We start from the raw sequence: 14305 nt of genomic DNA, 5'->3' as shown, positions 1-14305 counted from the left end.
ATGAAGGGCATCAATACCAAGTAAACACAGACAAGGAATCTTGGGCACTTGAAGGTGGAACCATGCCCAGAAACCCAGAGCCTCTGTTGATTAATTCCATGGTAACCAAGGCAGCCCTGTTGCAGGCCCCCAGAATGTAAACAGCCATCCAAGTGTACATACAGTTTGCCTGATAATTTTCACAATGTCTTTCCATTGGAGTCCTTCTCTATTTTGAGGGAGGCAGCTTCTCAGAATTTGGACAGTACAGAAGTCATCTCTTCAGTGCCCCTTTTCCCCAGTACAATATGAAATGAAAATGCTGGGCTTCTCTAAGGAATGCTGTAAATTGGGTGGCTCAAATGACAGTAATTTAAACAGTTCTGGAGACTGGAAAAGTAAAACCAAGATGCTGGCAGATTGCATGTTTGGTAAGAAACTACTTCCTGGCTTGCACGTATCAGTGTCCCTACTGTGTCCTGAGCAAGGAGGAAGTAGGTACTTCCAAGTCTTTTTATAATGGCACTGCGCCATTCATGGAGGTGTCACCCTCCTGACCTCGTCAACTTCCTCCTAATGCCATCGCTTTAAGTGTAGGGTTTCAACACAAGAATGGGGTGATGTCATGGACATTTGGGTCTTAGTAAAAGTTGTTTATACCTATATGTGATGCCATAGTTAAAAATGAATTGGCAAGGTTGTCATTCAGTAATGGAGGCTTAGCAAACCCTAGGTTCCATCCTCAAGCACCAAAAAGAAAGGAAGGTAGGAAGAAAAGAAAAAAATAAATAAATAAAGTATCAGCAGACTCAGAAACACCATATTTAATTGATTTGATCCTGTTACCCAACAAAATGTTTGAACAAGATGACAGAGCAGCCTGTGGTGGGTGGGAGAGCTGGCCCTGAGGTCAGGAGAGTGGGAAATGCCCGCCACTGGCAGCAGCTCTAAGGAGAGCTCACCTCACCTGGGCAGCACAATAGAGCTGACCCTGCCCACCCCTCATCCACCATGTGGTGGCATAGGTAAGGGGGAGGGGAATGCCCTCCCTTCCCTAGGCCCACACCTTCTGTGGCAGGTGAGAGAGCTGGACCCTGGGCCTGGAGGGTGGGTGACCTGCCCCACAGCCCTCACCCCATCATGCAGGTCAGCTGCAGCACTGGGAGAGCAGGCGTGGCGCTTCCCTTAGGTGGGTAGAACATTACAGCTTACCCTGTCAGCAGGGGTGTAGGTGAGCCCTGGCTATGGGTGTGACACCAGGAGAGCTGGTCCTGCCCCCTCCCTGGTATGCCATGAGATGGCACGGGTAAGGGAAACATGCCTTCCCTCCCACCCCTTGTCACCATGTGACAGGCAGGAGAGCAGACTCCCGGAACATGAGAATGGAAAAGCTGGCCCTGCCACCCCACCAAGTGCATCAATCCAGAGAGGGGCAGTGGGCCTCACCTGGGCAAAACAGTAGAGCTGGCCCTGGTGGGGTGAGTGTAGGGAGAGCAGGAGACCTGGTCCTGCTCCTTGCTCTCTGCTACTATGGGTGAGCTAGTTGGGGCACTGTTGGAGAGCTCACCTAAGTGGTGATGATGAGAGCTGGCAGGCTGACCAACTCAGCTACCACCAGGCCCAGACAGAGGACTACAAGGTAGCCCACACTCTGTGTGCTATGACCAATCGGATTGTCAAGGGAGGAATTACAGGGACCACAAACCTCTTTTCTACCATGAGTTCAGCTATTGTGGATATACCAGGGATGGATGCTCCCTACAGTTTCCTTTCATGTAAGTGTGGTGGTCAAGGCATAAGTAGTAGCCACAGCGTTGCCATCATTTTTGACATTTATCTGTCCATTTGTGTATGTATGTCACCACAGTGTACATGTGGAGGTCACAGGACAACCTGCAGGAGTCTGTTATCTCCTTCCACCATGTGGGTCCTAGAGCTTAAACCCAGGTTACCAGGCTTGACAGCAAGCACCTTTACCTTCTAAGCTGTCTCTTCGACCTCATTTATTAAATAAAGCCATACTTTATTAAAGACTGGCTAGGGTTGTCAGTCATGCTTAAAAGCTGTGTTTCCTGAGTGTGGTGGCTTTTGTTTTAGCCACTCTAAGTGAAACATCCTCAGAAGGCACAGCTGCTTCCAGAGTCTGACTTTAATTTAACTTTACGGGTATGAACATTACACACATGGTCTCCTGCACTTCTGAAAGACACTGTTCAGATCGACCAACCTCAAAGTATCCATCTTTGCCATCTGTCTGCTCTTCTCTCTGCAATGCAGTACCAAGAACTTGGATCCTTGTCAGAAATTTCAAGGGGAAAAAAAACCAAACCCAAGAGGGGAGTCCTCAGAGAAACAGGCAGGTAGAAGCCTTCACTAATCCCTGGCTCTTTATTTTCCTTCTGACAGGCCACATCTTTTTCTTGTCAAGCAAGTGGTAGATAATAGTCAACTTCAAGGTGTCTTTGTGTGTTTCTCAGTGACCCTGACAATGTCACATGGCCATACTTGAGCTTGTCACTTAGGCTGGGTCCTGTGATTCTGGGAAATGAGTATTATAACCTCACTCTTACAGCCAGAGTTGGCCACTTAACAAGGTCGGGGGGGGGTGGTTTCCCCCAAAAAATGACTTTTCCAGAAACAGTGAAAATAGCTTGACTTGCAAACATGAGTTCTAGCCCCAGAACCCGTGGTAAATAGGCAGGTATGGATAGAAAAGGCAGGTGTTCACTTGTAACCCCAGTACTGGCGAGGTGGAAACAGGTTCTCTAGGGTTCACTGGACAGCCAGACTATCCACTTGGTAAGTCCTGGGCCTAGTGAAAGACCTTGTGTCAAAAAGAACAGGTAGATAGTAGTACGAGGATTTTTCTGCTCTCATATATGCACGCACACACACGTATGCACATCTGCACACACAAGGGCACCTACACACACTTGAACAAACAAACAAACAAACACACACACACACACACACACACACGAACACACCAACACTCTTCTGTGCTATCTTTTAAGCGAATAGACCCCCTTGTAGCTTTTCCCCTAGGATTATGTTCCACGGGTAGGATTGGGGCCATTGGGGCCATGGAAGTCTGAGGTGTATGCTTGCCTAGCATTCATGGGGCCCTCAGTTCAATCCCTAACATCAGAAAGAAACAAAAAAAGAACAGCATCAACCAAAAAACATCCTCATAGAAAAAGAGTGAACAAAATAAAGCTTTATTTGGATATTTCTATAGATCATTCTGAGAGCTTGTATCAGCATCCTGGAAATCTAGGCCATTTCCTAAAAAGGCATAGTAACTATAGTCAACTAAGTCCATCGCATGGCTCTTTATTGCTGAGTGTAACAAAGGACTATTACTCAACATTTCTGCGTACTACAACCACTCCACCTCCTGGAAGTGTCAGCATATTTACCCCATTACCCAAGAAGTCAGCACAGGTTAAACTCACAATAGGTGTGCTGTAACTAAGACACCCCTGAAACACCCATATAATGAAGTTCTGTGAAACAGAAGGAATAGTCCTCCTCCACGCCAGGGGCCTTGCGCACAGAGCTGCCACACCCTCAAGCCTCCCAAGCTTAGCCACACATAGCTACAAAATAAGATTTTCATGGCTTTACAATTTATATGACTTACCAATGTCCAGAGGACTTAAGGCACATTGAGAGAGGGCTTGCTTGGGAGCACCAAGCAACAATAGTTTTTACTGCCCCAACCACAAAAGAAAGGGCATGCAGAATCTTCCGGATCCCAGAACCATAATGCACCTGAGTTTTCACTGGCTCCCATGAATAACTTCACATATTTATTTGAAGCAACAGTGACCTCCTACTAAGAGGCACCTTGGGGAAAGAAGGCTTTGCAGATCACAGCTTAGAGAAACAAACCCAAATGATTTCACAAGTAAAGGGGAGGACATTCACCCTGTCTCTTGGGAGTTAGAGGTGCTGGTATGTAACTCAGAGGTAGAGCACTTGCCTAGTGTGCAGAATGCCCTGAGTGCAATCCCTAACATGAAAAACTTACAACTTGCCAAGTTTGTTCTATAACATAAACCGAATGAACCAAATAGGAAACAGACACGGGAAGTGGACGTGGCTACTCCAATTACCAGGATTAGGACAGTTGTGTGTAAGACAGAGGCACAAACATCTCTAATTTGGGCCTCAAGAACATCAAATGCTAATAAAAAGTACACTCTGTTATCTTCATGCTTCTCTGGGGAGACAGAAGGGAGATTTTCCCCAATTCCTCTGTGCGTATGAGAGAGAAAGACTAAATGTTAACATTCACATTACACTTGAGTGTCCGGTTATTCTCCCCAAATAGAAAAGTACAAAAAATAAAACATCTGTGTTTTGTATCTAGTCACATCTGGAGAAAGTGTGACAGCTTTAGAGCTAAGTGGTGAACAGTCCTCTGGACGCCCTGTGCTGGTTCACTGCCGGTTATGACTTCATTCTGGAAACCAGATGTAGGACAAAGGCCTCTCTCTCCAGAGGCAGCCCTCTGGGCCCTGGGAGGAAAAGGGGGCTTTGGCCCCACATAGGACAGTTGAGGGGGTCACAGATGAATTATGTGCTCAGATGGAACAAGCCACCTTCAAGGTCCCTTTCCCTGAGGACTGCAAGGGGTCTGGCACGGCCTTGTGTGAGCACAGAGGCAGGCACGCCTCACTTGGCTGCAGCCCGCTGGTCTTCATACTTCTGGAAGGCACTCAAGATTTCTGTGATGACATTGGGATCCTCCAGGGTAGTGGTGTCCCCTAGATCCTGCCCCTTGCTGGTGATGATCTTCCTTAGCAGCCTCCTCATCACTTTCCCAGATCTGGTTTTAGGGAGACGCTTCACCACCTGGCAAAGATGGATGGTGTTAGGGTCTGGACAGTGCCCTCTGTCACCAGTGTCTCACTGCGCCCACACAGAGGAAAGAGTTCTCCTGTGGAGGCTGACCCTTCTCACTGAGGGCTTCCCAGCAGCTGTCTGATACATGAGCCAAGCAAGGTCTTAATCCCCCTGCAACCTGACACTGAAGCTGAAATCAACCCAAAGGACAGGATCTAACCTGTGTCAAAGCTTTGCCTACCTCCCCTTCCCTCTGACTGCTGGGTCTTGTTTGCCTACCACTGTACTTGGGTGGGTTCCTACTCATCCCAAGCCTGGGACTTGGTTGGGTAAAAGCCACTGAGCAGAAAAATTTGTCTTACAGTCTGATGCAAATTCTAATACTTTAAGAGCTGTGTTTGGGAGGAGTGTATGTGTATGTGTCTATGTCTGTGTGTATGTCTGTGTGTGTGTGTGTGTGTGTGTGTCTGTATGGCTGTGTGTGTCTGTATGTATGTCTGTGTGTGTGTGTCTGTGTGTATGGCTGTGTGTGTGTGTATGTGTGCATGTGTTTCTGTGTGTGTGCCAGTGTGTGTCTGGGTCTGTGTGTCTGTGTCTGACTGTGTCTGACTGTGTGTGTGTGTGTGTGTGTGTGTGTGTGTGTGTGTGGTGATGGTAGTACTAGCTGGAGATGGAACCCAGGGCTTCACATATATAAAACTTTTGATAATGACTGTCTTTGGAGAGAGTTCATGTCACAAGTGCAGCTGATAGGCCAGCAAGATGGAGAGGAGCTGGGCTCTTCCTGCCTCAGAGGATCTCAAACCCAGAGATCATAATGGAAAGGTGTAGTGAAGGGAGGAAAAACCTGAAGAAACTAGGGAGTGGCCCGGGCCTTCCTGCAGGAACTGACTCCTTGCTGGGAATGGGAAATGTATTTAGAAACCACATGGGGCTGGAGGACTCAGATGCTTTCCCTGCCTCTGGAATCTTTAAGATTTGTAATTGGGCTAAGTAGAGTGCATGCTCAGGACTCACAAGTCGCTGGGTTCAGTACTCTTGTGACTCAGATCTTAAATGCCCTCCAAAGACTATGTTGAAAGTGTGCTGTTACTGGGAGATAGTGGAACTTTTAGGAGTGGGGTCTGTAGTGAGATATGTACTTTGTCTCCTTCGGTGGCACTGACCACGCCCATTGGGGGTGGAGCCATGAACAGAAGTGACCTGTGGAAGGAGGGCTGAGGAAGAGCCTGGGAAAGCTCTCTTGCTGGCGGGACTTGGACAGGAGAGCATCTGGTGGAACTTGCTGGTGTTCATCTGTCTAGGTTGTAAGTTATTTCTCCCTGAATAAACATCTATTCGGCCTATTTGTTTATCCTGATCCTTATGTAACCGCAATAGGGATCTAATGAAAAAATTAGATCATTCAGGGGAGTAGCCTTTGAAGGACACATTAGGACTGCATCTCGCCCTCCAGCTTCTCCCTCCTTCTCAGCTACCATGATTTAAGCACCTTTGTTTGTCATATGTTTCACATCAAAGCAAGCCAAAATACAGCCCAACCAACCAACCATGAACTGTAACTGTGAACCAAAGTAAAACCATCCCGCCATGTAAGTTAATTATTCCAGGCATTTTGTCACAGAGATGGGAAGTAAACACCTGCCTAGCACCACAAAAAGAAAATTCTATTCTCCTTATAGCTCAGTCCTGTACCTGAAGCCAGCCTTCAAAGGGTACAGTACAAAAGCATCTAGCCTTGCCTAGGGCTGTGTCCTAAACAGGTGTGTGCTGTAAACTTTAAATGTTAGGGTCCTTCCAAGTCTCAGGAAAACCCAAACCACTAATGACAGTTTTGATGTTGGTGGGAAAGGAGCCTCATGCTTGTAAAAGTTCACCATTGCTTGACATTTGTGGAAAGCAGGGAAGAGTTAAAGAGAGCAATGCTATCCCCCTGAGAGGGAGTTGACTCACCAGGATCTGGTCAGGCACAGCATACTTGGCGATCTTGGTGGCCACTGCCAACTTGAGCTCATTCACTACCATGTTTGTATCACTGGTGTCATCTTTCAGCACAATGAAGGCAAATGCAGCTAAAAAGAGAGCAAAGACTAGAGAGCCCTAGGTCCTGGGTTCGGCTTGAATCTGTGGTCACAACCTATGCTAAACCTAGAGGGTCTCTAAGTCCTCAGGTGGTTTCCAAATAGCAACTGGCTTCAGTTACTACAACCCTGGAGGAGCATGCCCACTGCACACAAAATGAAAGCAACCTCAAGAGCAGCTCTGTCCTTGTTCTGCATGGGTAGTCATGCATGGCTGAAAGCGTGACACAGCAGCAGTGCTGATGGTTGTGTGTGACCCAGACATGTGACTTAACGTTCTGTTCCCTGGGCTGTGAAAGAACGCATGGTCTGGAGATCGACACAAGATTGTCTAGCGATGAACTGGTGAACACTTGGGTCCATGCCCAACAACATGGTGGCTACTTAGCACAGTGGCTTTTTAACATAAAAATGAGTTCCCTGAGGCTGGGGAAATGGCTCAATCAGTAAAGTAAGAGCCACATGAGGATAATAACTCGGAGTTCAGATCACCAGTACCTGGATAAAAAGGCCGGCTAGGCATGTGGAGCATGCCTATAATCCTAGCCCTGGGGAAGCAGAGACAGAAGGATCTTGAAACTTGCTGGGCAGCCAGTCTAGCCAATCAGTGAGATCCAGGTTCAGTAAGAGACCATGTCTCAAAATCTTCAGTGGAGGACAACTAAGCAAGACATTTGAGTTTGACTTCTGGCCTTCACATGCATATGTACTATACAAACATGCATGAGCATGCACACATACACACACACACACACACACACACACACACACACACACACACTCTACCCCATTGCATGGCCATAGTTCAGTTGCTTGTTAACCATGTTGGGGCTACTGTGTTAGACAGTATCAACTTTCAAACTTGAAAAGCCCCATCACGGAAGAAAGTCCTATCAGGTAGCAAGGTGAACGTACGTGTCAGCACAAACACTAGATGGCATTTTTCAGTATCCTGGAGAGTTCTAGAAAGGATGTACCATGGCTCCCATTGCCACACAAGGATCTGATTTTACTGTTTGCCCTGTCCTGACACCATTTCTGATGACCTGTCCTCCCTACTGCCCTACATTGTCCCTCTTCTCATGAAGTGTTTGTATACTTCTGTGCAGCTTTCCAGTCACTCATTTGTCTGCTCTGCATGGGATCCCATCTCCCAACTGTATCCATCCCCTGAGCTTCTTCAATCTACTGCACTATGTACTTCCTCACTGACTATGTTTACGTTCAGTGTTTGTCTCTCTTTTCTATTCCCTGACCACCCCATCAGGTGACTCCATGAAGGCAGAGGTTTCACCTACTTCGCATTCACTGGTGTGTTTCCAGCATCTAAAACCATGCCTGGAGTATGGTACGTGCTTGATAAACATGTTAATGAATGGTTATTTCCTGCACTAGCTATATGATCTGCATGTAGTGAACCAAGCTGCTACTAAAAATGCTCCCTCATCTCCTCCTGAAAAATTCATAGGTATCTCTCAAAACCCAGCTTGGTTTAACTTTTACTCTATCAAGTTGTGAGATTATCAGAAGAAAGAACTGCATTGTTTCATCTTGGCAGTTGACATGACATTGCATTGGAGACAGACCTGGATTATGGATTCCAAAGGCAGGGACAAAGAGTGGTGGAGGAGCAGATCAAGAGCCAGACAGAAATGTGCAAGCTCCAAGCAGTCATAAACCAGTGTTCAGGTCCAAGTCAAACTAGAGCCAGGGGAGTGGGGACAAACATGCAAGTGTGTTCAAGCAGCCTGACATTAACTAAGAACCGTGAATGGGTTGTCTGTGAATTCTAAATCTGTTAGAAGCCAATACAATACCTAGCAGCATACTTACTATATGAAAATTTCCCTTGCAGCCCTTGCAGCCCTGAAGGGCTAGAAATACCTATGGTGAGTGCTGCTGCCAGAGCAGGAAGAGGCCAGAAGGCCCAGAGAGAGTGTGATAAACCCCCAAAGGCAAGGCAGAAGGTGCCTGGGGGGGGGGTCACAGTTCCTTGCCCTCTTGGGTTCAGGAATGAAGCATTGACACTGTCTTGAAACCCAAACTGAACCTTCACAACTTCTAAATGCTGGGAGCCCATCAGTGTGCTACAGATGTCTGGACCTCAGAGGTGTAAAATGCTGGGGCCCCAAAAGTCAGTCCAGGACCCTAACCAAATGAGGTATCTTCAGTCACCCATGAGGAACTGTCCTCAGTGCTAACCACTTCCCATCCTGATAATATCTAGACATTGCCTCTGCTGGAGGCTGCCTGAGTCCTGCTAACAAAGCCACAGTCACATCAGCACATTGGTTATATGGTAACGAAGGTTGTTGTTTTTAAAGCACTTAATTGGTTTTTAAATTTTTCAACAAGTCAATTCAAAGATAGTATCTTATGGGGCTAGAGATGTGGCTCAGCAGTTAAGAACACCAGCCACTCCTCCAGAGGACCAATGTCCTATTCTAGCATCCACATGGCAGCCAATAACCATCTGTAAATCCAGTCCCAGGAGATCCAATGTCCCATCCAACCCCAGCCCCACCCCACCCTTGCCTGTCCCTATCCTCTGTGGATACTGCACACACACACACAGACACACACACACACACACACACACACACAGAGTACACAGACATACATGCAGGCAAAACATCCAAGACATAAAATAAAAATATAAAAAAGAAAAGGCAGTGTCTGAGGAGCCATGGTGCAATGGTAGACTGCGAACTTAGCATGCTTGAGGGCCTGGGTTCTAGCCAGGACAGTAAAGAAGTTAATTTATTTGAGCAAATACTGGAACAGCAGCACAGAAGTGTAGACAAGAGGCAGGTGACAAAGTTGGAGCAAGCTGTAACCTGGAATGTCCCTACGTGGAGCAAGAACACTCAATCCCAGGCCACTGGGCAGGGAGGGCAAGGTCATTTGGTGCAGAAAGGACCTCACACGGGCTACGGATATGGTCAGGTCACACCAGTGTGAGTGCCGTGGGCCTGCCATTGCAACACTCAAGTGTCCTTTCCAGACACAGCCACTTAGGAACTGGCTGGCCCGGGGGATGGGGTTTAAAAAAATGTACCATTGGTTTAAGATCATTCTGATGCCTTTCCCTGCCCTCCCCCGCCATGTCAAAATGCAGTGGAGTCCCAGGTCAAGTTTCCCAGCGTCTCAAGGCAGCACGCAGCCTGCTGTAGTGCGGTGTACAAGCATGGCAGCTGCAGAGCTGACATGAGTGCCGAAACCCAGCAGGTGGGTAGGCAGGACATGCATGTGCTTAGAAAGCCCTGGAGAGATCTGTAACTACCCATTGGGCCAACCTCCCAGAGTATAACCGAAGTGAGTGAAGAACAATAATATGAACAAAGGAGTCAAGACCATGATGGGGAAAACTACAGAATGAGCTGACCCGAGCTAGTAAGAGATCACTGACTCCACACTGCCAACTGGGGAACCGGCATAGGACTGAATTAGGACCCTTGAATACAGGTGACAATGGGATGGCTTGGGCAATATATGAGGCCAATGGCAGTGGGACCAAGATCTAATTATAATGCACAAACTGACTTTGAGGAGCCCGTTCTCTATGGAAAGATACCTTGCTCAGCCTAGACTTGGGGTGGGGGAGGGGCTTGTTCCTGCTTCAATGAGGTGATTGGGACAGATATATTTGACATGCTAGGAGAGGCCTTACCCTCTCTGAGGAGCAGATGGGAGGTGGGATGGGGGGGAAGAAGGGCAGAGCATGAGGAGAGGAAGGAGAGAGAACTGGGATTGGAATGGAGAAAGAGGGTGAGGGAGGGAGGAAAGAAAGGAAGGAAGGAAGGAAGGAAAGGAGAGAGAGAGAGAGAGAGAGAGAGAGAGAGAGAGAGAGAGAGAGAGAGAGAGAGAGAGAAAGCCAAGGAGATACTAGGAACAGCAGAGACTTCCCAGGCTCAGCCAGGGGCCAAACAGGTCATGGCTTCTTGTGGCCTAGTGTCCTTAAGGTCAGCAAATCTGGGCATTTTCACAGCTCAGACCCTTAATGCCTACCTTGCTAAGTTTCCTCACCAGGAAGGCAACAGTATGACCCATAAGGGCCTATCACTGCATCCTCAGAGACCTGTTGTTCCTTCTACTAGGGTCTCCAGTGTAGAGAGAAGGGGACACTTACCTTCTCCCTTGATATCATGAGGGTAACCAATGACAGCAGTTTCTGGAACAGCAGGGTGGTCAGCCTGAACACAACAAAGGACAAAAGGCCCTGAGGTGACTTGGGGTGTACAATCCCAACCTGACTCTGAGATCAGCAGAGGCATCATTATAGTACCAGGCAAATAAAAGGCAAGCTGAGCTTACCATTGCATCCTCAATCTCTGCGGTACCCAGGCGGTGACCACTGATGTTGATAACATCATCCATGCGCCCTGTGATCTGGTAATAGCCACCCTCAGTCCGGTGAGCTCCATCTCCAGTGAAGTAATAACCTACACCATAGTGGGGGATTCAGTGCCAAGGACTCTGAACCAGCCTCAGCACAGTCCATGGTCCAGCCCCACCCCAGAAGCTAACTCTGAAGGTGGCTGTGATCTCCCTCCAGCAACTAAAGCAAAACCACCTCTCTAGGTGATGCCAGGCTGTACTCTAATGAGAGGGGAAGCGCCACTGAGACTACATCCAATGATTGATGTCAAGACTACAAATGTCCAGAGAGCAGAAAACAGACATTAGTACAGTTGGGCTGCCCCTCAATATGAGCATCAGTTGTAATCTTGGGACTGAAAGTTGCTAGTTCCAGCAAGGCAAAGAAGATGGCAGTCACACCAACTTCCAACCCAGGACCCAAAAGAAAAGAGAAGAACAGAAATATAAACCGTGAAAAGACCCAGAGTTTGTAACAGCTTCCCAAACATGTTTCTTCGCTCATCTTTCTCATTAAATACCAATATGCCCATCCCACACCAGAGCATGTGCTAATGGATAAATCCATGTCCACCCTGACCCTTACAAAATCTCAGCATACCCACCCCACCCCCAGTCAAAATAAGGAAGGTCTGGGAAATTGGGGGAAGGGGTCTTCAGAGCCAGACTCTCTTTCATAGAGCCATCACTTTAGACTCTGTTGCCATGAATTTAACCAGTCCCCTTATCTATGGAAACATCAATCACCTGGGTATGCTCTGAAGTAGGCATCTATGAACCTCTGGTGGTCGCCATAGATGGTCCTTGCCATGCCTGGCCAAGCTTGGGAAATGCACAGGGCCCCAGAGACGTCTCCACCCTCTACAACATTGCCCTATAGATGAAGGGAGACATTCATGAGAGACCTGGATAGCTCTGAGAGAAAAGCAAAAAACTGACCATTAGCAGAATCCTGATTTCTTGGCCTGAGGTCGAAAGTATGAGCACTGAACAGAACTGTCCAGAGCTTTCCCTCTGGCAAAGTCTGATGAGGGCCCTGGCTTGCAGCAGTCATCGGCAGTGCTGTTTAAGACAAGTCTACAGAGAGCATGTGAGGACTTGGCCTTTACTCCAGGGACTAGACCCTGCATCTCAGCAACGGACAGAAAACCGGGGTTTGGAAAGCTAGCCAGATGAGTAGCAAGGCGTGTGTACAGGGGACAATCTCTGCAGGATCCCACATACCTTTTCATCCAGAAGTGCTGGCACGATGCCAAAAAAGGGCCTCATGGCCATACCAGGGAGGATCTCTGCCCCATCTTCTGAGGGCCGTGGTGCAATGCAGATGCCACCAGTTTCTGTAGGAAAGGTGAAGAAACACCAATTGACCTGAGAACCAGGGATGGGTAGCCTCCAGAGTGTGCACATCTAGGCTTAGACTGCAGTCTCCTCCACTGTGGGCACAAGCAGAGCCCTTAGCTCTGCATTCCGCAGATGGGTGCAGGTGCTACCCTTTGTTTAATAGGCCCTCACTGAGACAGGCCTGTGTTTAAAATAGGGAATGGGAAAAGGCCACCTACTTGCACAGGAAATGGAAGAAATGAACTGCTTGAAGGCAGGATCTATCTGGCACACAACCGTGAATAGTGAAGTCTGTGTGGCCATTTCTGGGGCACCTGCATGTATCAGCATGTATGGTAGCATCTCATGAGGCCCACTGTGAAAAGTTCTCTGTCTCAACTCTTCCAGCACAGACCAGAGCTATTCATTGAACCTGCATCCTGCTGGCTGCTTACAACACAAGACTTCCAAAAGCTGTGTTACTGCATAGTGGTAACCTCTTCCCCTGAACATTCCAAGGAGTCAAATATTCAAAAAGGGACAAATGGAAACAAAATGCCACAGGAAAACTTCCTTTTCCTGCTTAAATTTAAATTTAGAATATGGGTCCTTCCAACAAAAGGTCTTGTCCTCCTCAGAAGTGGCTGTGTTCAGAGAGGGGTGGCTCAATGGCAGAAAACTATTGAGCATATGTGAGACCCTGGACTTGACTCCCAGTGCTGCCCCAAAGTTAAAAAGGAAGGAAGCAAGCCAGGAAAGGGCCCCTTCCTGCAAAGGAGAGTGAACTCTGAGAATTTGCCAGTCCACTGGCCTTAGATCACTTGCCCTAGTGTGTCACCTCATTTCCTCCTCACTCCAGGGCTCACACAGAGGCTGTAAGAAGCACATGAAACCAAGGCTCAGGAAAGCACCACATGTCCCCTAGCAGCCAGACTGTACCTCTGAGCCTTCTCTTCTACAGCTGCATGATGAAGGGACACAGGCCTTATGAGCACATCAAAGTCACTTAAGGACATGAACCCTGGTGCTAGGTATGCATGAGCCCCTCCAGTCTCCAGCTAGCTCCCAGGCCTGTTCCAACTCCCACTCAGGGACACTCACCTGTCTGCCACCAAGTGTCCACCAGCGTACATCTGCCATCACCCACGACCTTGTGGAGCCACTCCCAGGCCTCATGGTTGATAGGCTCTCCCACTGAACACACACAAAGCAACAATTACTTTAAAATTAGAAACTAACAATCTTCAAGAAAACCTGAAGCCAAAAGGAGTAAATGATTAGGGATGAACAGCTCTGTGACCTCCTTGAAGGTTACACCAAAAGACCTGGAAAGGCCTGTGTTCGCATGCCCATAGTCATCAGAGTAATGTACGTTATGGTGAGGTAAATTCACCATGTGGGAAACCAGGATATCACCCACAGTGCAGGACTGAAATCTGGCAGAGTTTCTAAGGAAGGAGCAAGTAGTGCATTTGCTGTAATACCTAAGAGAGTATACATCCCATATAACTACTGTGGACAATTGTCAGGGACAGAATCTACTAAAGCTAAAAACCCACTACCTGAGATTTTGACTCCTGACATTCATTCCACAGAACTGAGAGTAGCACCTGATCAAAAAAAAAAAAAAAAAAAAAAAGGAGGGGGGGCATGTACCAGGAGAGATACATGCCCATTTTGCTCATCACAGCCAGAAA

The 14305-nt window shown here is 47.7% G+C and overlaps 1 protein-coding gene across 1 annotated transcript in view; it reads right to left on the bottom strand.

Moving 5' to 3' along the window:
• Nucleotides 1-3181: 3181 nt before the first annotated feature.
• The window catches only part of Acss1 (acyl-CoA synthetase short chain family member 1), a 45893-nt gene continuing 34769 nt past the window's right edge, over nt 3182-14305 (bottom strand). Inside the window, exons 8-14 of the mRNA XM_051194000.1 lie at nt 13710-13802; nt 12513-12625; nt 12036-12162; nt 11226-11353; nt 11041-11104; nt 6784-6902; nt 3182-4839 (exon numbers count right to left, since the gene is read on the bottom strand). Of these exons, the coding sequence (XP_051049957.1) occupies nt 4660-4839; nt 6784-6902; nt 11041-11104; nt 11226-11353; nt 12036-12162; nt 12513-12625; nt 13710-13802 (824 nt within the window). The 3' untranslated portion in view covers nt 3182-4659. The remainder of the gene's footprint in view (nt 4840-6783; nt 6903-11040; nt 11105-11225; nt 11354-12035; nt 12163-12512; nt 12626-13709; nt 13803-14305) is intronic.

The sequence above is a fragment of the Phodopus roborovskii genome, unplaced genomic scaffold (assembly GCF_943737965.1).
Source record: "Phodopus roborovskii unplaced genomic scaffold, PHOROB, whole genome shotgun sequence".
Lineage (NCBI taxonomy): Eukaryota > Metazoa > Chordata > Mammalia > Rodentia > Cricetidae > Phodopus > Phodopus roborovskii.
This window is presented reverse-complemented; position numbering and strand designations above follow the sequence as displayed.